The sequence below is a fragment of the Perca fluviatilis genome, chromosome 2 (genome assembly GCF_010015445.1).
Source record: "Perca fluviatilis chromosome 2, GENO_Pfluv_1.0, whole genome shotgun sequence".
NCBI classification, from domain to species: Eukaryota; Metazoa; Chordata; class Actinopteri; order Perciformes; family Percidae; genus Perca; species Perca fluviatilis.
The window spans coordinates 35,856,185-35,881,464 of record NC_053113.1 but is presented as its reverse complement, the minus strand read 5'-3'; the positions used below and the strand labels follow the sequence as shown (position 1 = coordinate 35,881,464).

Below are 25,280 nucleotides of genomic sequence, written 5' to 3'. Positions count from 1 at the left end.
TCAGACATGCAGAACAAGCTATTTTAATGAGACAAGCCCACAAATAATAATGATAAAAAAAAATGCCAACAGTTGAACATGAAAATAAGAAAAATAATTTCTATATATAGTCAGGTTTTTTTTTTGGTTCTTTTTTACATTTCTCAGATAATCCAAATACTTGTGCGTCGTTGCAATTCAAACTAAAAACACAGAACAGAAGTTAGAGTCCAATTTTCACATATTTACCAAGCGACTATTATAATAAGAGATTGTCCTTAATCATCCTGACTGGTTAAATAAAATAACAATAAAAAAATAAAATAAATCTCTTATGATCTCAAGATTAACTCCTCAGGTGTAGTAAACATTTCATGAATGAAACCAGAACTAAAAGCACAGTCGTAGTGCGCTCTAACCAATCGACACGTGTGTGTGTGTGTGTGTGTGTGTGTGTGTGTGTGTGTTGTTTTGAATATGTAGTTAAGGGCACTGGAAAACAAAACTCCTGCAGTGTTTCTAGCTCTTTGCTGCTGCAAAATGTTTTAGATTGGGCTGGGGTTTCCCCGGCCCATCATGCTTTGCTCTCGGTGGTTTTTGTCTGTATGACACTGTTGTGTTCTGCAGCGATCTCCGTCAAGACGTTTGACAAGTCTGCCTCCTCCAGTTTGCCTTTCTCATCAGAAAAAATCTTCCTGCAATGGAAAAAGGGGACAATGTGCTAAATTAGAAACCTGGTCATCTCTGGGTACAAAACAAACACTTTAGTTGAACACAATTTTAACCATTTATTCTCAATGACACCTTCACCCAATATGTAAGAAGACACCGTTTATATTCTGAGGTCTTCTTACATATTTCTTCACCACCTTGACAACAGTCAGATAAAATTACACAAACAGATAATGGCATACTCTTATAATTCATCCGGTATCCACTAGCCTTCCGGAATCTAAAACAGTGTCAATATGGTCAACTAATCGGTTCTGCTTCAAAGAGACTATGATGGCACAGTAAATGAGCCCTGGGCTTGTGGTATGTGATATAGGCTATATATTCATGTTCATCTTATAGCAGTGAAGCACAGTATGTAGATCCCGCCTGCAGCTCTTCTCCTCTCTTCTGCGGTTCAGAGCAGAAAAAACACAGTCTAGCCTCTGTTCTCTTTAGTGGAGTTGGTGAGGATTGAGGCAACACTCAGAGGCATTCAGTTACTGCCTGAGACAAAACAATTTGTCATTAAAATAAAGCCCCTTTCAGACATGGAATATGTAACGTTGCTGGCTTCATCTATCTGTTTAATTAATACCCTTTTATTATTCAGATACACACAGGTATGGGTTACGGCTTAATTCAGAGAGGACAGGAGTGTTATGCAGTGCCCTGCTACGCCCTCTAACGCCCTGCAGTGCCCCGCTACGCCATTAACTACTACAACTACTATTTCTAGTCATAGTTCCATGATCTTTATTGTGACTACCCCCAACCGGCACCGTCAGACACCGCCTACCAAGAGCCTGGGTCTGTCCCAGGTTTCTCCCTAAAACAGAGTTTTTCCTCGCCACTGTCGCACTAAATGCGTGCTCTTGGGGGAATTATTGGAATTGTTGGGTCTTTGTAAATTACAGAGTGTGGTCTAGACCTACTCTATCTGTTAAGTGTCTTGAGATAACTCTTGTTATGATTTGATACTATGAATAAAATGGAATCGGATGGAATTATGGAAGAAGCCACAATGCTTGTGCGATATTGCCATCTGGTGCACGAGAGGGAGTAGTGGCACAGCTGGGTCGGAAAGTGATATAAGTGATATAAAGGAAGAGAGCTCTTTCTGTTCTCTTAACGGGCCGCATCAGTGCATGATTTAACAAGTTATTTTCCCGTTGAAGCTTTAATTAATAATAATTAATGCCACGTGCCATCGATATTCTTAACAAAGTGACTGATGAGATTTCATGACAGACATTAGAATGAACTGTTTTTAATGTGGAGCATGACTTTGTCTACGTGTTTGTTTTACTAACAGCTAGTCTGCTTTTTATGCTTTTATGTTGTTTTAATGTCTACCAGGGTGGTAGACAATACAAATATATTCCATCCAAACTATTTTGTCCGAAGATTTCATTTGTAGAGACTGAGGCGTAAAGTCTCCTCAACCACTTCAAATTGGTTCATTTACAGTGTTTCCTGGTTTATTAAGCAGATTTAATTTATAGTTAAGTGACACATTTCTTACAGTGCTCTTTTGAAGGTGGAAAGAGACGGGCATTTCATTTCTCTGTGTGTATTTAACTAACGTTATGTTAGGGATGGGTTACGCTCAAAAATGTGTTGCCCGACCATGTTAGAAGTGATTAAACCTGTTCTGAACAGCCACAACTCAAAGGTGGAGAGAAAAGCCGGCCGTCATAGAGGGGGCCGAGATGGGATAATCGTATAAATATGTGACTAGCGGTGCACACTTTCAGATCGTCTCTGCTGGAAGGTATTTATAGTAATGCACGCTTTTGTAAAGACAAAAAGTGACAGAAATAGTTGTGTAACTAAAGGGAGCATTAGAGAGAAAAGTTCAAACGCTGCTTACTCTTTCCCCTCTGCACGTCAGATTGTCAGTTTCGATTAGTTTTCGGAAAGATGTGGGGGGAGGAGGGGGTTTCCGAAGCTGATCATCAGAAGTGCTTAGTCGGATTGTTGAAGCACACTGGCAGCTTTAATCTGACAGCATTTAGCTCAGACTTGTGCCGTGTTGGACGTTTTACGGAAATGTAACTGGGCTAGTAATATTGTCGTTGTGACTTTTACACTTAACTCAGACGTGAGACAGACGTATAAAATAACAAGGCGCATGTCTGAAAGGGGCTTCAGTGTTCTTGTGGTGAATATTACTGTCGGAGAACTGTTACACACACACAAGCATAAGAAACAGACCCATGGTGTCACTCGTCTATCACAATCCACTGCATCTTACTAATAATCAACCCAATGTCATTACCACAGTTTACCATTACAATAGTTCATATTGTGTGGTCAATGGCAAGATGCGGTGGTGAATGAATGGGCATACAAGTTACACACACACACTCACACAAACACACAGATAAACCTCTAGAGGGAGCCGTACTCATCGTTGACAGGAGGAGCAGTCTTGGCCAGAGTCTCTGACGCCTCCAGAACTGGGCCTGAGGGGGGGAGGTCTCCTCTGTCTCCATTGGGCAGAGAGGGGGCAGAGGGCGGGCTCTCTAAGCTAATAAGGTCAGCGGGGGTCCAGGAGGGTCTTTCTGTCCCGTTAGTCAACTCTAACTCTAAATCTGCACTTTTGGGCCCCACGTCACAGGTTTGCAAGTTGTACGTGTCTGACGGCGATGTGAGGAGATCATTTGGAACCGGCGCCTCAACAGTGGCGGGGGCAGGGGAAGAAGGGATAGGGGTAACAGGCAACGGCGAGGGGACGTCTGCAACTAGAGGAGCAGATTCTTCAGCTTCCGGGACTTTAGGAGCACTGTGGATCACTGAAGGAGAACTAGTTGGAGCATCTTTGTCAGTGTTATTATCAACAGTTTTGTCAGCGGGTCTATTATTAGCATCAAAGGCAGTAAGGCTACACCCACTAGGATCTGGGGTCTTTGAATCGGGGTCTGGTTTTGGAGGGGCAGCGGTTGCTAGAGTGGCGGCCGTTTGTGCTGGCGTCTCGGTGTCTGAGTCTACGACGTGTGGCTGTATGGGGAGCTTATTGACCGGTGGCCTCGGGGCAGGCTTCTTGGTGTCGAGATTGGGAGAGGACGATGAGGAAGACGCAGCCAGCGGAGATACAGGCGGGCTCCCTTTAGCATTCAACGCGGCAAGTTTAGGAGAGTGTCTACGCTTCGGTGGTATGGGTGTCCCAGATTTTTTAGCTTTAGTCCATTCAGGGGTACTAGGAGGAGTGGTTATTTTCTCCTGTTCTTCTGGGGTGATACTTCCTCTCTGTTCCACTAACGGGGCCATTTTAGCTTCGACGGCTGAGGTGAAGCTGAGGGGAGTCGGCGGGGCAGTGTTTGACTCTGGAGTCGGGGCTGGGGCCAGGACGGGGGTGGGTGAGGGGTCGTTGGCCGGGGTAGACAGGCTACAAGTGAGGGTAGTGGTCTCGCTAGAGGGGCTGTCCTGACCGGGGTCAATGGTTGCAGTGGCTGTGTCAGAGTTGGTGGCTACGGAGGAGAGGGTGTCCAGTGCCAGAGCAGCGGTGTAAGCCGCCAGCCTGAGAGAGCAGGGAGAGAACAGAGACACACAGACTAGACACCAGGGTGACCGTGACAGAGGAAGGGTGGCTCGGAAGAGAGCATGCAGAGGGATTAGTGCGCTTTAGAAATTCACACAAACGTAGACAAAGCAACTGAAAAACAGCAACTATTAAGCCTAGTGAGAAAAAGAAACAAAGAAAAAGAGGGTTGCCATGCTGTGAGTGGACATCAAAGGATACATCCCATACACACACCAACATGGAGTACACTGACTAGGAAAACTAATGTGCTAAACAAAGTCTTTCTGCAGAAAACTACAGCACCAGGCAGAACCACCTATAAGGGTTAAACAGTACCAGTGACAATCTCATACTGTATCATCTAATTTTTCTAGACTGCTGCTAATGAGAGATGAATTGCTGAGGTTGTCAAATGGCTTCATGTGACTTGACCACACTCAAGAAGACAAAAAGCCTTTCTGTGTCTTTAACTGGTATTGCTTCAACCTTGGTACAATGAGACAGAAAATCTCCAGAAGGCTGGAGTAGAAACACAAAGTGCAGTAATCGCTCTGAAAGGGAATACAAACAGAAAAGCAACAGTTCAAGTGGACTCCACCCAAGAATGACCTGAACTTTGTTTTAAAGAGAGGGTCAAATTTTGTCCGGTTGAATAAGATAATTATTCTTTGTAGTGGAGTGCAACGTACAACAGCTAAAAAGACTTGAGCGGTAAAAAAGTTGTGTGCTGTACGGCAGTTTTTTTTTTACTCACTCTGGCTCTGTGAGAGGCGTGGTTTCATTGGGTTCGGTTGGTCCTGCTGCGTTATGATTGGCTGTGCACTCGTCCTCTGTTCTGACTTCCACTATTGGCTCTTTGGACTCATCTTTCCTGCAGGACAGAGACAAATATCTTATATGTTAAAATGGCAAGAGATTATCTCAGAGAACAGTTATCACGTCTGCCACAATGAGAAAAGGTGATAGGAGAGCGGTAGACAGTAATTATGTGCGAGTGGATTATCTTTGTAACTCAGTCACAGTCTGAATATTCGAGCCGGCTCATGTGAAGAAGTACGTAGCACAAATTAATACACAATGCAACTTCCCCCTCAAATTGATTAAAACTGCCTTATTGTGCACAATAGAGTATTTGTTCAATTCTTTGCTTAAACCCAGCATCCTTCCTATTTTCCCTGAAAGAGAAATCCACTCTAAAAACTCCATCTCATTTATGGGCCTGTTATATTGATTTGTATATTTTTCCTGTTCCTGCGGATCCTGACTGAGCGGACCATAATGCACTGCAGTGACAACACAAGCGGTGTTGATTTTGCTCAAGAGACACAACAGTTTTTCTTTAATGGAAAACCCTTCCCCAGTTATCTCTTGCTTTATCAGCCTAAACATAAAACCTTCAGCAAAGACTGTTAATCATCTTCAATGTCAGTCCACAAAGGCCTTCTGGGGAATGTAGGAAGTCACTGATTAAAGTGGAAGTACAGTAGATAAGGTAGACAAAATGTTAGAAAATATTAATATATGTTTGTTCGTCTGCCGTTCTGCGTACAGTGTGTTTATGAGAAAATGAGAAACATATTCATTAGAATTTCATCTATGTTGCCAGTGTGTGAAAATAAAATGCATATATGAAGAGTTTAAATTAGAAAATTGAGTCCTACATCATAACTAAATGTGGCCAAGGGTAACGGCCACTTTGTAAAGATTGCACTGCATGTAACTGTTGTCACCGATACTCACATGAAGGCTGCCTTGCCCTCCTCCAAATTGTGCCCTTTGGTGCCTGTGCCTGATTTACCGCAGAGGCACATGATGAGGCCACATTTGTTGACAAAGAAACAGGTGACATCCACAGCTAGCAGCAGGAATACAAATACTACGACAAGGATCCCTGTCCAGAGCATGGTGCCCATGGAGAACGCTGCCTCTTCACCCAAATCTGCCAGACAAAAGACAGGAGAGGGAGCGTGCTGAACAACTGTAGCGTGACACAGTTCTATACAAACGGCCAGGAACAACTGAATAAAAGTGCAGCTATGCTACTGTAACAGTTCCATAAAACAGAAACAACTCACCTGCTACGAGCAGTGACACGTTCTAGTTGTCTCGGCATGAACCGAGATGCAGTGTGATGTATGTGTAGACTGTGCCGTCTGGCTCGTGTTCAATAACTGATATAACTTGTGGCATGTTGAGGAATTTATATGCAAACGGCTGTTGTTAAAAAAAAAAACTTAAAAAAAAAATAATGTATATATTCAACCCATTTATTTGGTATTAGAAAGAAGAGCAAACCAAAGCGTACACTATGTTGCTAGTTACCCAGAAATGCACGATATTTTATGGACAAAAATAATGTGAAGCTTTTCCAAATATCACAAAAGGGTATGATGCATCTTTGTGTAAAGTCAACTCTGTAAAATATCCTCTCTGTTTCTAGATAAATGTAACTCTTTAGATACCAACCATTAATCAAGATCTGCTGGAGAAGAAAACGCAGCTGATTAAAGCACCTTCCAATAGAAATGTATAAAAACAGGTATTTTGTGAACGCTATTTGATACACATTACATGCATGATAAACAAAAACATCTATTTGTCTTAGTAAACAGCACAAAAATAACAGTTGCCTTGTGATTATTCTGTATACAGCTTGTCAAACTGTTCCAATATTATTATTACAAACATTTTTCAGTTAGGTCTTTTTGTTTTCAATAAAGTGAACGTTAATGTTACAAACCTTTTACAGTACATATGCAATCATTTTGTGAGCGATTAAAGAATATATTACAGGGTTTATGTAAACGGACAGGCCCAGCACTCAGCCTTCATTCTGTTCTAAGTGCTATTTTGTTTCAATATAACCTCATTTCAGTTTCACTATTGTTCATTACTGTAAACTGGCAGACCTCTCTGTAGTCTAGTGCTGATGACTAGCTGTGCTAATGCTGAGCAGAGTCAATCTGTGGGAGGCGGAGGATTTCCACTGCCTTTGGTTCAGCAGGTCTTGTCTGGTCTTTTCTGAGGCTACACGGCACCCTTTTCTCACCCATAACAGAGACACGTCTGTCACGGACAAAGTCTGTTTTAAGGAGTCAAAGTGTCCAGAGAGACAGCCAGGCCAGAGAAAGGGCGAGCTTTCCTCTACAGTTATAGTGTGAATTCCCCACGAAAACTATGAGAGCTGGAGTACAGTGATGAGGGACAAGATGAGTGATACCAAAGTGCATGTCACAGATGAACAGCCCTGATTGACTGAGGAGGGACGGAGAGGGGGGGTGGGGGTGGTGGGGGCAGCACAACCCCGACCACACCAATATGCACACAGGGCGAGACGAAAATGTTCACGTGGTCCACCACACCAATGTCCGGGACCAGGCAAGAGAGCAGGAACATTGAGAGAGAAGATAAAAGAGAGAAGGGAAGAGAGAATAAAGAGACAGGAAGAGGGGGGGAAATGAAGGGAAACAAAGAGGTAAAAAAGAGAAGGGTGGGGAAAACAGAGGAAGAGAGAAAGTGAAAATGTGTCAGGTCTGAAAACCAAAAGTGAAAAAAAAAACAAAACAAAAATAACAGAAAGAAACCAATTTCTTGTATTGAGGGAGGGGAAAAAATACTGCAACACATCAACGCAAAAGCACAGCACAAAGAGGAAAACTACACCGTGTGGACTAGATGGTGACTGGTGGGTAAGTGGGGAATGCTTTAGATTGGAAAATGAATTAGAAAAGAAGTGAGAGAGAGACATAATGGTCTGTGATGTTTCAGCAAAGCACTCGGCAGTGTCTAGCACCTAAAGGGAATCTGACAAGCTGTGTGTGTGTGTGTGTGTGTGTGTGTGTGTGTTTTGTACGGTTGGTAAAAAAACCTTCAGCTGCAGTTAAGACCTTAAGGTAAGTAAGTTAATCAGTCGTTATCAAGGGTCAATTTAAAGGCTGCTTCCACACAGGGACAAACTATCTGCTCTGGCTGCTATTTTAGCTGTAAACAAAGCTAAAGGAAAACTACAATCATTCAGAGGAAGTCATTTGATCCTCTGTGGAAGGAGCCTGTCCCAGTTCTGCGAGCGCAAACTCAAGCTCATTTAGCAGGGGCTGTCAAAACTTTAAAGTGAGAAAATTCAGCCGGAAAATCATTTCTGGCTCACAGTCGTCCAGTAGATCTATTTTTTTTTTTTTTTTTGTAGATTTATTTAGTTGTCATTCACCTTTCAGAGCAAGAGAGGTAAAAAATAGAATGTGACGCTCTGGTTCTGAGCTTGGAGTTTGGCTTCTCAGTTTTCTGGATGTTTAGTTCCAGTTTAGTGTGAGTGACCCGAGGAAGGGTACCTTGGATGGCCTCTGGCTCCGTGGAGGTCCTGAAGGACATGGTGGCCGGCTGGGACTTGCCCTTCTGATTCTCTGCCACCACATAGACATTGTACTCGGTGTCCCACTCTAACCCGCTGAGAACCACGTGCTCGCTGCCGCTGGGCAGTCGGATTTCTGGTTTCCACTCCGACACCTGTATCTAAGGACACAGAGAGATATACAGTGCATGTTTTTAGGGCTGAAACTAATGGCTATTTTCATTATTGATCAATCTACAGTTTCTTTTTCTTGATTTTCAATCAATCAATTTGGTTATGATGTAAGACAAGGAAAAGCTTCTCAATTGTCACATTTGAGGAACTTGAGCGATCAAAATGTTTGCCATCTTTTGGTTTAACTGATTTTCAAAATGGTTGGCAATTCATTTTCTGTCAAGCAAACTCATTTTAGCTCTACATGCATTAACATGAAGGCTTGAACACAACAGAATAAGACTATAATTTTGACATTTTAAATTAGGTTTTTGAAGATGTCAGAACTATGGAGCTTCATTAGAACCATCATTAGGGCTGCAACAAACTTTCATTATTTTCATTGAAGATTTATCTGCCAATTAAGTTCTCGAGTAACCAATTAATCGTTGGTTTGTAAAATGTCAGATAAATTGTAAAAAATACCAATAAGAATTTTCTAGAAAAAAAACAAAGATATTCAGTTCACTATCATAAAAGACTAACAAAACCAGCTAATATTCATATTTGAGAGGCTAGCACCAAAATAATTGTTGCCATTTTGCTTAAAAAAATGATTTAAATGATCAATCGACTATCAAAGCAGTTGCTTCAGTTGACATCGACAAATCATTTCAGCTCTAATCGCCATACTCACTGGTTTATAGCGGACAAGATAATGTAAAATGGGCGAGCCGCCGTCGTCCTGCTTGATCCAGCTGACTTTGAGGGAGTTGCCTTTGGGTTGAAGTGCCCCTTCGAGTTTAGGAGGATTGGGATTCCCTACAGGCACACAGGAGCAAGATAGAGATTATTTAAAGGCTCAATAAAAAGAAGCAGAGATTATTTTATTGGTAGAAGATTCTGTCAGCCAACCATTACCTTTAAAATTGTAAAGCAAAGAAAACGAAGACCTTGATTTGAAAACTTTGAAATTGGCCTCTTTGTTGTTGTTGTTGTTGTCCTTTTAAGTCACTTGTCCTTGCTTAATCACTCGCCTCAAGATGGTATGTCTCAAGTCAGACTAATTACCGAATGACACAAAGCCACATGCTTATCTGATTCAGTCCGAGTTGCTGAGTGACATTTCCCAAGTGTCATACAAGGCTTCAGGGGAAAGGGTTATTCATGACATTTTTATGTAAGATTTGCATTTCACAGCATAATTTAATGGGTTTACCTGTAAAGATTACCATGGGGTGAAAGGTTTGTGCTGTACAATTTACTTGTAAAGCTATAAAACTGTAAAACTGCTGTAAAACTAGGTTTTCCCCATCTCAAACTCATAACACAAAACAATTGCGTCAAATAGAAATGTGGGTCAAGATCGCTAGTTCTTTGTATCCATCACAGTGTCTGACTGTGCTCCTCTGACCTTTTGAGTTCCTCATGGGTCAATCCTGGGATCTTAATCTTATTCTCCCTTTAGGACACATTTTGTCAGTTCGTCTTTCATCATTGCTATATCGATGGTGGCCAGCTTTACGTATCTGTGAAACTTTCATATTTTCTAATTTTTTGTCTGAATGAGATCAGTGCCTTGATGTCTCCTAGTTTTGTCTCTTCAATCAGACTTTTGAAATGTCAAAATGTCCAGAAACTTAGGGTTCATTTTTTAGTCCCATTTGAACTCTGAGAAACATCTTAAGTCATTCATTCAGTCCTGTTATTTTTAAATTAAGAAACAGTGCCAAAGTATGCCACCTCTTCTTTCCAACAGCTTGAAGAAATCATCCATTGTTTTGTCTCCTCACATTTCAACAATTAGTAATGCACTCTATTCTTGTTTAAGCCAAGAAGCTGTAGCACATCTACAATTAGTTTAAATTGCTGCTGAATTATTACTAACTACTGTAGGACGATGCTGAAATCAAAATCCTTTCAATTACATCTACTGTGTTTGGAACAATTGGGCTGCATTTGGCTCTCCCTCTAGGGGTCAGATCAGCAAAGTGTTTTTCAAGACCTATTTAATCTCAAAAGCACTGGATGCTTTCTTGCCCCTATTTGTTCTTATTCTTTAACAATTTTGGCTCATCTTTTTTATCTTCTAACTAACCGTGAAGCACTTTGTAACAATGGCTTAGAAAAGTGATATATAAATAAAGTATTAGTTACTAACAGACAACAAGGAAGAGGTGTATAATGGTTAGTGTTCATACTCTGAATCATAATATTGCTTGCCTTCAAAACCCTGGTTAAAATCCAAGTGAGTTGATTTAGCCTTTAATGCAGCCTAAGGTTAAACATGATAAGCAATATGTAGAGTACAATGCACAGGATGGCTATTGCTCTCAGCATGAATACAAACCCTTGATTGAGAACCAGAGCATGCTGCCGGTAGGAGCAGTTTTTTTGCAGTAGACATTGATAAGTATTCTCCTGTGATGTTTATTACACACTTGATTTATAGGCACACATCCCAAAAGGAGGAGAGGTAACATCCCTTTAGGTAGCGTGCTATCAACATCATCCAAGTGATGCTGATATTAAACACTCTTGACGATTATATACAGTATATGACTGTGAATACAGCTCTGGCTCTCTCTCATTTATCCTGCTGAGGCAAATATCTACACGACTGATTAAAGGACAAATCCGGCGCAAAGTGAACCTATGGGGTTAATAACACGTGTTCCAACGTTCTCTGGGATATGTTTTCATGCTAATCGAATGTGACCAGTTTTATCGCAAACCTCTAATCAGCTTATAACGCTATTCCTCGGGGCATGGGTAAAGTAAAAAGAAATCGCTATTTCTATACTACTAACAAGGCTCAAAATAGCACCACACTTCCACGGTCGCATAATGAGGGTCCCTACATGTAAACCGAAGCATTGAGAACTTTGTAAGTGTACAGACAGTTTATTAAAAAGATAGTTTAGAAAGACAATACCTTTCACGTATACAGGCGGGCGCCATCTTGGGAAAAATTGTCACTTGAAATCTCCCACGATCCGTGGTTTCCCAATGGGTCGATAGGAATTACGTTTGTGAAATGTAATTACATGGAAATGCGTGAATTATATCTGTTTATTAAAATATATGTACAGCGTTTGTCGTTCGACTGGTCGGACTGTTTTCCCAAGATGGCGCCCGCCTGTATACGCGAAAGGTACTGTCTTTATAAACTATCTTTTTTAATAAACTATCTGTACACTCACAAAGTTCTCAATGTGCTTCGGTGGTGCTATTTTGAGCCTTGTTAGTGGTATAGAAATAACCATTTCTTTATACTTTACCCATGCCCCGACGACTAGCGTTATAAGCTAATTAGTGGTTTGCGATAAAACTGGTCACATTCGATTTGCATGAAAACATATCCCAGAGAACGGTCGAACTCGGACACATATGTTATTAACCCCTAGGTTAATTTTGCACCGGATTTGTCCTTTAATGGGATTGAGGTAGACGTGTATTACATGACTGCATAGAAGCAATTAACGTGTAACTGTGGGATTCGCCGACTAAAGTGAGGGGGTCTTCTTTCAAAAAACCTGCAACAGTAAGTTACCTTCTGCAGTGTGGAGGGGGATCATCAGAACCATGCAAGCCAAATAACATTCACAGTCACATGAAATGACACATGCGAGTGGTCATTTGGAGGAAGAAGGACATGAAAGACAGAACACAGTTACAGGTAGATGACAAAAAAAAACCTCTTAAATGACAAAACAAAAACCTAAATGGCCTGGACTGGAGACAAATTAAAACGATGGAATCGCAACACAGTTTTGCAACACAGGTTTTCATACTAATAAACAACCAGACATTCCTCTGATTGGGCTGACTTTAGAGACTTTATAATTTGCAAGGTAACTAATTAATCAATGTCGAAGGGCCTAATCGAAATGTATACATCTCCAAATTACACCAAACAGCTGGAGCCGAGGGCGAAAGGTGCAGCTTTTGAGATGCAGACGCTTGCCGTTAATTCACAATACTGTCATTAAGCCAATTAATTCACAAGCCGCAAATCCAAATCATATTAATATTTGGATAACTCAGCTGTCAACTCAAAGAATGTGGGTGAGATAACATCTACAGCTAACCGACACAGAGGAGTTTGCATTTTTATAATCAGGCCATACAAGGTCACAGTGTGAAGACAAATAAACAAGTTTTGCTATGCTTTAAAGTTATTATAAATGCAGCTAATCAGTGGGGGTGAGGGGGTTATCCTGCAGGGGTAGAAACATCTACAGCAGCAAAAACTAATCGTCTATTATCCTCTCTACAGAACAAACCTGTGTCTTCAGTGAAAAAATTATAAATGCCGTCTAGGGACATAAAAGAGAAGATATCAGGCAATCAGAATCAGTTGATTGACTAAATGACTACCTGAATCTCTGTAATAACACTTCACTGGGGAGTTTAGCGAGACTCATTTCTGCCATACTGCACCAGAGAAGCAAGAGGCAGCAAAACATTTCATTCAATGATTGCCACATTTAAGGTTAGAATGAGACAGAGGCAGCACACATCAAACTAAATAGCTGTTCTAAGACAAAGCTTCAAAGGCAGAATTTTATGTATTTCAAGGAGAATATTCCAGCACATGTACTGCAGTTATTCTAATTTTAATTACTAACTCAATGGACATCAAACAATGTTTGTGTAGTGTTATGAACTGCCATTACAAAATGGTCAAAAAACCACTTGATTTGGCCTGCTGTCTCAGTTCTGAATTAGCAATTACTGAAACATTAACCATTGCCATTTTAAGTCAATTAAATAATGCAGTTTTTAATAACAAAACAGACACTAATTGATTTGCCATGGCTTTGGATGTCATAACAACACAGACAGGGAAGTTAAAACAAAGCTGAGATAATGCTCTAGAAGCATATTCCATTTATTTTTCATAAAAATATCTAGCTTCACGTGTCCATATGAGTGGGATTGAATTGATAACAGAGAAGCTACTTTTATCTATCTATATGTCTTTTTCCAATTTACTGATGAACACTTTAAAGCACCTTATACGTGGGAAGGAAGCAAGAAGATATGAAGAACTTACTGTTGTAAGTATAGCCTGATGGATACAACAGTCAGATGAGCAAATATGTCAAAAAATAAAAGAAATAAAAAAAAAACAGATGATGAAAATCATCAATTATGAGTCAACAGACACATTCAATGTGAAGCCAACTGGGTGAAGCGGTTTCCACTTCCAAAATGTGCATCCCCAACCAACAGAGGGGGCTAACATCTAAATAATGGCTTCAAGATAAAGTACAAGGCTGCTATTCAAAGGACTGAGGAACAACTTCCTATTTCATATTCTAATTCATGGTTTGCAAGCATACAACAAGCCTAATAAAATACTATAAAACTGTGGATTTTAAAAGACTGTTCGACTGGATCCAAGTGTGACATGTGTGATGAAATCAGAGTGCAATTTGTGTAAAATAGCAAGATGGTGTTAAACCAGTTGGACCTTGTGACAATTTTTTTTCCTGAATTCTTAGATTTCAAGTTCTATTCATGGATTAAACTAAAATAAACAAAACTTACTCCATGTTGTCAGTTTGACTGCCGAACAAACAAACCAAAAAACTTGGAAGAGGACAAACTCAGACTGAAAGACCAGGAAGCTTTGTGACGCTGTCCAAACAGTCTCAATGCTGAGTTGTGTGTGGCTGTCCAGCAGCTGACTACACTGAGTAGTAGCTGAGCTTTTATCGATCAGTAAGTAATTCTTACTTCAAGACATAGAAGACAGGAATCAGGTAATGGGTTTGTGGAGACAGGGGTCAAAAAGAAGCGATAAAAGCTTTGCAGCGTGCTGTAAACTTTGCGACATGTGCCACTTACGGACAGGCTGCGTCTTGAAGAACTCCGCAGGGCTGCTTTCACCTTCCCCCTTGCCGTTGATGGCTGACAACTTCAGTTCGTAGCTGGTCTCCGGCTTCAGGCCTGTGATAGTCACCTCGCTGGTGTAGCCTGTTACAATATATCAGAGGCAGTGCAATCCCCGTTGAGATCACCTTGATCATTTTGATTAGCGCTGAAACAAACGCACCCCCAGCTCAAACAACACATGCATAATTCATTCCGCCACGAGTAAACACTGATTAGCTCAATTTCCGTTTCATTCCAACAATGTATAACCAGATAAATCTATTTAGAGATGGTCTAAACACAGATATACACAGAAACAGAAATAACGGACAGCTGTTTGTACAGATTACTTTTGGGATTAGAATTACATTCTATACATCATTTACCGTGCCTACTTTATAATACTGCTATTATTTGTTTACTTATTGTCTTATTTCATGATTTTTATTCTTCTCTAAAGATAAATTTTTGATCTCTGTTTAACAAGAAAAGTGAAAAATAAAAGTTCAAAACTATATGTAACTTTTTATAATGTCTCAACAAAAGGAACAAATGCAAATTATGGAATTGTTTTTACAATATGGGCATAAATCTCTATATAAAATATGTAAATTCACTTAACATTATCATCTAATGTCTAACGCAATGAACTGTGTTCCAATGTTATGTCATGAAACAAAAACCTTCACAGAATAAAAGATACCTTGCATAACTCTTTGATTTGTGTTCTTTCTTACCATCCTGGACTTCATAGACCCGTTGCACCCAGCTGCCCCTGCCCTGAGTCCTCCACTCCGCTCGGTATTTGAGAACAGAAACACCACCGGTGGATTCTGGCTCCTCAAACTGGATCTGTGCCGTGGTGGAGAAGGGTCTCACCTCGCTGACGGATGGAGCCGATGGCACCTCTGGTAAAGGCAGGAAAATGCAGCGCGATTGCACCAAAAACTGTAAGATTGCAGCACGCCAACGCTGTCTGACGCCACTGCTTCATTACACTAACAGACTGAGCTAACAGCTCCTAACAGTCCAAAAAAGCCTCTAAAAACTGCTTCAGCTTTGTAAGAAATGTATGATTTGTGACATTAATGCGGTTTCTCAGGCACCGAATGCTGCATTCTCTTGTCGTTACGTCAGAAAATTAAATTAAAGAAAGGAAAAACGTTCAAATGGTGCTATGACGGACTTATTCAAGTACAAGCTGATCCCAAGTCAGTCAGCCTTAAATGACAATGGCAAAAAGAAAACCACAGCAAAAAGTGAGCTACTTATTGGACCTTTTAAAAAGAGATGTAGATTATGATAAACCTTTGATCTGGGAAAAAAAAAGATTAGTTAAGTTCAGCTAGTGAACAACATAATGTTTCATTAAATGCAAATATCCCCAAAACAGCTGGTATTGAAGGGGATGCTTTTGGTGATTACTAAACGCCCATACGTTTTGTATTTGTGGAGAAAATGTCTCCCCTGTAGAGCACACAATTATTTCCACATTTACATTCACGTTAGTCAAGTTTAATCATCAAAACAACCAAATATTGGTCTGCCCACCACTGCACTCTCTATTTGAGAGAAAATGACAATATTTAAACCACGGAGATTGGCCATATCAGAGTACTGGTGGCTGTTCATAAAAGTGAGCACAGTTCTGTATTAAATCACTTTGATCTTCGAAATGAAAGGCACACTGTGATTACTGTGGTTGTCCATGTTTTGTTCCGAGGGAAGACTGTGGTGTTTTCAATTCATTTATTTCAGATTGTGGCCTAAGAGTGCCATTATCTCTCTGCTCTCGGTTCCATTTGTCTAATGTGTTGGTGGATCTACAGTGTTTGGTATCAGCTTGGTGGTGAGTTGATGAATTTGCAATAAAATGTTGTCACTTCGGTAAATTGTCTTTTAATTAACAATGCTCACAGTAAACCTTTGGATGTGTACAATATTATATTCTGTTCTTGTTCCGCTTTAGTTTCTAAACAACCAGAGGGAAGGAACGTTAAATTATCCGATGCTGGTTACATCGCCTTTTCATTTGAATCTATTATCCATCTAAACCAACACTGCTCTGTGTAATCCCACGTCGTGGTAGATGTTTTGGTCTAACGTGTTTTGAATATGGGTGAGCAATCTGTTTCTGAAGCCAGGAAAAGCCTTATAATTTAATTTATGTGCTACAATAAGGTTTACCTTGACTGCAGATTGTTTTCCCAAGCATTCATAGAAAGTGTCCACCCTACATATCATCAACATTCATTTAAATAGCACAAATAAACAACAACAAAATGAATCACAGAATCACAACTGACCGGCCTGAATGAGCAGGAACTCCTTGGACTCTGTGCCCATCTCATTTGAAGCGGTGCAGTTGTAGCTCCCAAAGTCATTTTCAGACTCGGGGGTTATCTGGAGGAGAGAAAAAAAAAAAGGCAAATATATGAAGGGCAGTGTACCAAAACAGAAGAACAAACTTGTGTGTCAAACACTCTGAGGGTGACCTTTTTGTTTGTCCATTAGAGGAGCCTATTTTTATTTGTTGCTTTGAGCTTTCCTGCTGCTGAATTATTCATCAGATTTCTTTTCCACAATGGAGCTGAAAGAAAACCCCTTCACTTCAAGTCTATGCTCATGAAATCTTGATGACACAAGAGGTATGTGTGTGTGTGTGTGTGCGTGTGTGTGTGCGTGCAAGGACTAAGTGTATATGTGCACATTTTCTTTATGAACTGTAAATTGTAGCTTGATGTGTGTGTGTGTGTGTGTGTGTAGGTGTGTGTGCATGGAAGGACTAAGTGTATATGTGCACATTTTCTTTATGAACTGTAAATTGTGGCTTGATGTGTGTGTGTGTGTGTGTGTGTGTGTGTGTGTGTGTGTGTGTGTGTGTGTGTGTGTGTGTGTGTGTGTGTGTACCTGCAGGTAGCTGGCTGACGGGCTTCTGAAGATCTTAATGTTGGTGGTGTTTGAGTTGGGGAGCTGCAGTCCATCTCTCAGCCACACAATAGATACATCACTGGGATGAGCCTTAACCTCGCAGCTAATATTAACAGCATTTCCCTCCCAGGTGTACACTGCCACTGCACCGCTGATCTTAGGGGCATCTGGTGGAAGAAACGCACGCATTACAAACTCTCAAAACATTTTAGGTTTCTGCGTTTCGTGGTTTTAACAGTGCCTGAAAAAATGGGCCATTTGAATAAAAGTGAATTCAAGAGCTCTATGTGATCAGGAAAAAGATTATTTTGTTCAGTTACAAAGGGTGGACGACTAGCAAGTCACTTTTACTACAGCATACTAATTTTGTAGTCCGAAGCACTTATGTTAAGAGAGAAGGAAATACTCACAGCGGACCTCCAGATATGCCGGCTGATCATCCTCTCCAATGGCACTGCGTGCTGAGCAGAGGTACTGACCCGCGTCTGTATACTTGACATACTTCAGAGTGAGGGAGGACACACGAGCATCACTCCTCACCACTACACTTCCATCCAGACTCTAATTGGAGCAGAAAATAGCTTGGTTTAGGAAAAAAACAAACCATTCGCATCAGTTATTTTCCATCAGCATGTTTCACATTTAGATGTCATTTCTGCAAAAAGATGCGACCTGAAATAAAAAGAAAAGAAAATGCTTAAGAAAGCCTGCTTTTGATGAGCAGAAGAGACATTACGTTAATGAAAAAGGCACACTCTGCTCTGTAAAGACTTGGAAACATAAGGACACAGTTGACAGAACAGGGGAGCTTATCAATAATAGATGACAGAAGGCACTAGAAACCATCTAGAGCTTTTCACACGGAGGGCTTACCAACTCGGGAAATATGCTGATGCATGACGCTAGACAGCAGAGCATTACCTTACATGCCACACTTGCACTTTTATGTTGAAGACACTTGGGGCTTAGTGCCACTGCACACATCATATATATATATTTTTTTTTATTTTTTAGTAAAACAACATTTTAAGTTAAGCACTTGTGGTGTTTTTTTTTTTGGTGATGCCTCAGTTTCAGTGATGAAGGGCACATGCCAAGTCACAAAGCATTTGAAGCCAAGGGAATAACAACAGACAGCTGGCTAATGTGAAGTGTAAATGGCCTTCCTGCTCTACAGATACCTGGTTTCATTAACTTGATACGCAGAGTTACAACATCCATAAGCGCTCCCCTGACCTTCAGGGTCAACAACTCTGTTGTTTTGGTCGCTGACACTAAACTGTGGGTGTACAGTTTCAGACAGACCAAATTTCTACTTTCCCAAACGGGATATTACTAATTAAAACATGTGTTATGCAGATTCTAAACCTTGTTTTCCTCAACGTAGATGTTTGCCGATGCTGCTAATGGCAGAGCAAATGTTCAAACTCAATACGACTCGTTCATTTTATGGATTTGGGGCACGCAAGTGTTTTTATATAGTACTCTTTTATACTGTACAGTAAGCTTTGGCGTTTTTGTGAATCGTTCCTTTTACAAGGTGCCGCAGAACTGGATAGGTTAGCCTTTCTATTGGATGCTTATATGGCTTTGATCCAAGCCGCAGGCAAAATAATGGCACGGATGCTTTTACACATATTGAATTAGGGCCCAGTCTGGGCAGCCATGTAAGAGAAACCCTTGTTAGTTTGTATTCAAATTCAATAGACAAAGCATGTTTGAGGCATTCATTATGCATAGTGGGTAGCAGGACCAGGGAGACACTTACATAACACACTACCCTTTTATTCTGACCCCTGTGCACAAAGCATTCTCCCTCGACCCCTGTGGCACTGCTTCTGACTCCTGCATCTGTGCAACATGCCACACTATGTACCACCACAAAGTCCTAGTTAGTCAGTATGCTTCAATATTAAGTCCTTTTTAATTGTGTGCTCCTACTTTTCGGAGAATGCGGCATCAAAATGTCACCTAAGCCAGAGCAACATATGGGCAGTTTCTCTACTGCCTCTCATTCCCCATATGAAGCCCATAACGAATATCATCTACCGGAGGAAAATTATGTTTTCACTGCAATTTAATGTTGCCATTCATTAATGTTTTATAACAACGGCTTTTCAGTATGAATGCAGGATGCGCCAGAGTGGTTGTCAATAGGAAACATTCTTATTTATAAACATCCATAATTTGTGGACTTTACTGCCTTTAAGAAAGAGATACAAACCCACTTTACATGTCTACGTGCAAAACCTGCAATAAAACAGATGGGAGGGAAGAAAATAAAAGACTTTCAGACAGAGGCTCCTCTAATAAATCAGACCAAACTGACAGCAGAGCTCTCCAACAGCTTCTGCAGCTTTACCAGCAGAGGAGAGAGAGAGAGAGAGACACTGCTGGAACATCGGAGCATAACACTGAGGATACACTGAGGACATGTTAAACTCATGTCTTACCAAAATTGTAACTGGTCCTGCATACAAATGCACCTTGCCGTGAATGTGCCTTCCCTTCCGTGGCTTGTCAAATGAACACTCAGCTGCCTACGCACTTGCAACAAACATGCTCAGCATGCTCATACTGCCCCATGCTCATACTCCTCCCCTGTGTGGTTTGTAATGGGATAACTTGCAGGGACACACACTGATCAATTCAGAGTGCAGGTGGACTCAGCCCCATATCATTATATCAGAAAGTGAAAATAATAAGTGCCTCATACATTAATACCCAATGCACTCGCAACCTGAAACCACAAATATGCTACTGAGATATATATAATATGTGAGAAAACGGTTAACTAAAAGTGGTTCAAAAAATGAAGTAGGATGGCATAACTCTGCTTTTAAGCCATGTTTTAGGGAAAAGTGGCACTTGCTTTGGATCATCTTTATCCTTTACGCTAAAACTGGGAAGATTAGATAACTAGGATACACTGTTTGGCCTTTTTTGTGCCAGTTGATGCTGACGTATTACTGCTGATGCACAAGAATGTGCAACCATTGTGTAAATCACAGTTTTACACAAACCTAGTCATTACTGTCAGCATGAGCTTAATGAGAAAGGTGCTTCCTCATCTCCTGCAGGGAGTAGAGTGTGATACGTTTTTTCATTCAAAACATTTTGTAATCATAGGTGTTATTAACGAGTGATTGTCAAAATGTCAATAATTAGTGATTGGTTGGAAACGGCGAATGTAAAAGAATGCCCATTCTCAAAAGTAAAAGGAAAGGACCAATTCGCTTGATGTGCAGAGCTCCCTGCAATTTAAAAATAAAATAGCAAGGCTATTTGAAGAACCAAATAGTCTAAAAATATGCATTTGTTTTCTGTTAAATGGTACAAAAGTATAAATAACAATGGCAAGCCTAATATTTGATCTCGCACCTGAAACGGTGATGAGCAGATCATCGACGACACGCGTCGTGAGAGCACAAACTTCCGTTAATTTGAAAGCCAAAAACATGAATCTGTACTGTCCTCTAGTACAGTGCACTCAGCACTAATATTGGAAATGACAAAGATTCTCACCAATTTTCTCACATATGTAAAACACATATTCTACAGTGAAGTAGGCAGCTCTTTTTTCATGCCAATTTTCACTTTCTTTCAGGAACAGTCTCTGGGCTGCTGCACAAAGACATCTTTCATTTTCTCTTGCATGCATATTCATTCATCTTCGTTAGAACTATGAAAAAAACATCTGATGTCAAAAACACATATATAATCAAGAATTGCCATCATTTTTTTCTTCTTTTTTTAAATTTACAGTAGGTATGTATACACACATACACACATACATACATACACACACACACACATACATATACACATATATATATATTTAATTATTTGATTTTTGTTGTACTCTTGTTCCTATCATTATACTTCTTTAATATATACATATGTTCTATTTTATTTTTACTCAAATGACTATGCAAAAAGGGAACTGCTTTGTTTGCATAACTCTGAACATTAATGTCAATGCAAAACGTAATAAACAAAGTGAAAAACGTGGCATCAGACTGAGTGAGACCTGGAGACTTGGGTCGGAGGACAGAGACATCTGAGGAGAGTTTTACCTCAACAACATCTGCTTTTGAGAGAAAACAGGTTGACATGCTGCATGGAACAGGATCATGCATCAAATCTATAAATTATCAACTAAAAGTTATTACGAAAATCATATTTGAGCAGGCAAAAGTCTTGTATTGACTTATGTTCTCTCGCAGGTAGGTTACAGGTCTGAAAGAAAACAACAGGCTGAAGTAGACTACTGCATGTTGAGTGACATGGAAGCCAAACAAGTAAAACAAAGAGATCCAGACAGACAGGCCTGTTGGCATCTTTCTCAGGGTTTATACTCTCCCTGGCACTCATTTGATCGGAGAATTTTTATCTGCATCCATCCAGAATTGTATTAGAATCCACTGACGTGAAAGATGGATGGGTGTAGGAAAAAAGTCATGCATTTAGAATACCTTGTGTTGCTCGGGCCGAGTCCATGATGCCTGTAGAGGACAGAGACACAACAACAAACACATGGCAAAGCAATTCTTAGAGAGTTATCCTTATCCAGGCAAAGCACATTGCGTGCAAGTATTAAGTGTCCAGTTTATTTTCCGTACATCCACAGTCCCTGAGCTGAATGTATGATTTTGCTGAAAGTCTGACACAGTAACACAAGGATTTCCCTACCGAAGAAGCTTATTCTTTTTCCTCTAAATAAGGTGTATTTCAGGGGGATTTTTACGGTGTGCTATGTTCTGTACTGCCTGCTGGAACAAGACTGCTTCTAACCCCCAAAGAAGAAAGTCTATTGGCATCACGATAATGAAAAAAATGCTCACAGGTGAGAAGGTTATTGGTTTATCAGGAAGAGGTGAATTTATTACTCTGCAACACCAGAGGCATGTCGGCCTGTTTGGCAAGTAGAACAGCAATTATCGACTCACGATCCATTTTTGAGGCTTAAAGCAATAATGAGAATAAAAAACCCAATAAAACTGAATTTGTTCTAGTGCAGCACTGTTTTCTATCCATGAATGTAAAAAGAAAAGCATTTAAGAAGCAACAAGTTCTTCATCAAGTCTTGCTGTGCTTCTCAATAAGCAATGAGGGGTTTGAAAGAAGCAATTTTGTTGCAGCTCTCCCTGCACACGCACACACCTGGAAATTATTCTTTGCCTACTACTGTGTCACATTGTTGTTGTTGTTTTTCTGCTCCAAATGTTAACACATGAAGTCTCAAATGAAGTTGTGTATGCTTTGATTGTATTCCAAGGCTAAAATATACAAAAATGCGATTTGAATAACTTCAATTTCATTCTTTAAAAAACATATGATAGCTGTGGATATATATAAGTCTTCAAGCATGCGAGGATTACAAACATTCATTTCTGTATTATAAGAATGGATGCACTAAAGATTCACTAAATGACCAAAATTATATCATTTAAATAATAGCTAGCACTGAGTCATTGTGGAATGGTATCAATAAATGCCTCTCCATACCATTATGGGGTGAATGAGAAAATTCTCACAGTTCAGTTCTCTTGTCTAACTGATGATGCTACATTTCAAATAATTATAGATACTGCATATTTTATATGTTACCAGCAAAACACTTAAAGCTCATTTAACTCCATTTCTGACTGGGATCAAAGTGAGTTGAAGATCGTATCATATTATTTAGAGCTACAGAGGAGATACAATCACATAGATCAAGATGAAGTGATCATCACAATTATGTTGGTTCTATCTCCCGCTCTACTGCATACAGAATGACTTCACATCATTACAGATCAAATCAAACGTCTGGATAACTAACAGATACTAAGAACTGTTCTAGTCAGCATGCCATGTCAAGTTAAATCACAGTGACACTGAAAAGCCCAACACCCACAAGACGGAAAGCTTTTTGGAAAGCATGCTCTATGGAATTCATGACGCTGGAGAGAAAATGTTAAAGCATGACAATGGGATGTGATGGCTCACATAGAGAGAAAGTGTTGGAGCGTAACAAGCAAAATGATAAACAGCTATTTCATCAGGTGCAACTGCAAGAAAATGTCGATAAAACGAACGCAATCTGCTGGAATAATTGAAGGGCAAAACAGTGAATCAAACCATCAATTAATTCACATCTGAAAACCACGCTCTCATAATCAATGCGGGTGGTTTGTAAATACCACAAAGAACATATGGCGTGTTGGAATTCAAGTACTTTATATCACAGACAAACCAGATTCACCTTTTACTACGAAAAGAAGCAGGTAAAAAAAAAAAGAGGAGACGTTACAATACTAATTGGACAAATCATATGCAAAGCTCCCTGTGTGAGTGTAATGTCACTGTGCTCTTAAGAGCACTCTAAGTCCCCTCCTGTCACAGTAAAACACACAGTCACCACGCATTTTACAAACAGCAGTTGGCTGCATATCACCACAGCGCCGCGAAAGAGCAGCAGTCCAATTAAAACAGGCAACCTAATAGCGTGGAACATCGCCGCCTCATCCGCACAAACACTCTCGTCTGCAGCGATGCTCCTGCAGTAAGTGAGCTGACAAGTATCGGCCTCATATCTGTGACAGGTGTTTGTTAAAGACAAAGAGACAATGAAGAGCAGCAGACGCGAGCGTGCAAAACAGAAGACACTTAAACAAAATCACTCCTCCGAGCAAACGCTCTCAGAAAAATATGGTGACGGCTCCCTTGGGTCTCATCATTTTTTCCAGCCCATTGTTGTTACCTTCTATAGAGAATTATCCTCGCTCTTTGTTCTGACGTGAAATGTTGTCAGTGTAAAGAGGGCAATGTAGCGAAAGAGGAGACACACTAACACAAATACACTGAACACATAAACGCACAGAACCCTGGTGGCGTTTCATTCACTGGGCGACGCCTGACTAAAACTGATGACGATGCATATTGTCATCGTCCTGTGTCATTAACTGCTGAGCCTCGGAGCCTCTGCCAGCACATTATAGAAAACTGACATTTTAGTGAAGAAGCCCTTACTTTCCCCCCACTACTGAACTAGCAGGCGTGCTGTTGTAAATGAGTAGCCTTTTGTCTTTGGAGAAAACAATGCTCTCTCTGCATCGGCACGCAACCCTTAAAGCATTGCTCTGTTTCAGATGGCCTGTCTAAACCACTGACACACCACATGAATTACTTATTCTCTAAGCATCTAATTACTTCTAAAATAATCATGAATTTCTGTTCTCAGGTCTTTAATTTCTAATTGCCAATCTGGATGTTAGACAGAGCAAGCCCTAAACGCAGATTTGCGTATTGAAACTTGAATATTTGAGGAAAACCCAAAGATTACAGACATAATATGCCATCACCCAATCAAGCACAGACGTTAATGTGCTTTTAAGTTTTTTACGATTGGTCCCCTCTTTCACTCCAATTTCCCTCTGTATAGTTACAGTTCAAAATATTTCCAGATAATTACAGCTTAGAAAACTCCATGCATCAAGCAGAATATTTAATATGTATTCAAATAAGCCAAACATTCATTATGTAGATAATGTACAAAGCATGGATAAATACTTCATTTACATTTTCTGTTATTAAACAGACTTATCGAGAGCGACTCGCAGCGAATGCATTCAAAGGGCTAAAAGAACCAAACACCCTAACGTGAAAGTTGATGCAAGTTTTACAATAAATATATTAACACTTCAACTTTAATTACTGTATACACAAAAACAAAACTATCCCCAGATAAGTGCCAATTTGAATTTG

At 40.2% G+C, this 25,280-nt stretch overlaps 1 protein-coding gene across 14 annotated transcripts in view; it reads right to left on the bottom strand.

Moving 5' to 3' along the window:
• The window catches only part of ncam1b (neural cell adhesion molecule 1b), an 82,301-nt gene continuing 57,021 nt past the window's right edge, over positions 1 to 25,280 (bottom strand). For 2 of the 14 annotated variants that reach the window (XM_039823324.1, XM_039823329.1), the window contains 15 exons: positions 22,007 to 22,036; positions 17,942 to 18,092; positions 17,511 to 17,698; positions 16,907 to 17,003; positions 15,338 to 15,508; positions 14,574 to 14,702; positions 13,777 to 13,791; positions 13,004 to 13,036; positions 12,271 to 12,273; positions 9,415 to 9,539; positions 8,545 to 8,725; positions 5,957 to 6,155; positions 4,971 to 5,087; positions 3,101 to 4,213; positions 1 to 674 (listed from right to left, as the gene is read on the bottom strand). In XM_039823324.1, the coding sequence (XP_039679258.1) occupies positions 554 to 674; positions 3,101 to 4,213; positions 4,971 to 5,087; positions 5,957 to 6,155; positions 8,545 to 8,725; positions 9,415 to 9,539; positions 12,271 to 12,273; positions 13,004 to 13,036; positions 13,777 to 13,791; positions 14,574 to 14,702; positions 15,338 to 15,508; positions 16,907 to 17,003; positions 17,511 to 17,698; positions 17,942 to 18,092; positions 22,007 to 22,036 (2,673 nt within the window). In that variant the 3' untranslated portion in view covers positions 1 to 553. Of the gene's footprint in view, positions 675 to 3,064; positions 4,214 to 4,970; positions 5,088 to 5,956; positions 6,156 to 6,462; positions 7,472 to 8,544; positions 8,726 to 9,414; positions 9,540 to 12,270; positions 12,274 to 13,003; positions 13,037 to 13,776; positions 13,792 to 14,573; positions 14,703 to 15,337; positions 15,509 to 16,906; positions 17,004 to 17,510; positions 17,699 to 17,941; positions 18,093 to 22,006; positions 22,037 to 25,280 lie in introns of those variants that run through there. The other 12 variants (XM_039823337.1, XM_039823354.1, XM_039823341.1 and 9 more) reach the window with 10 other exon arrangements.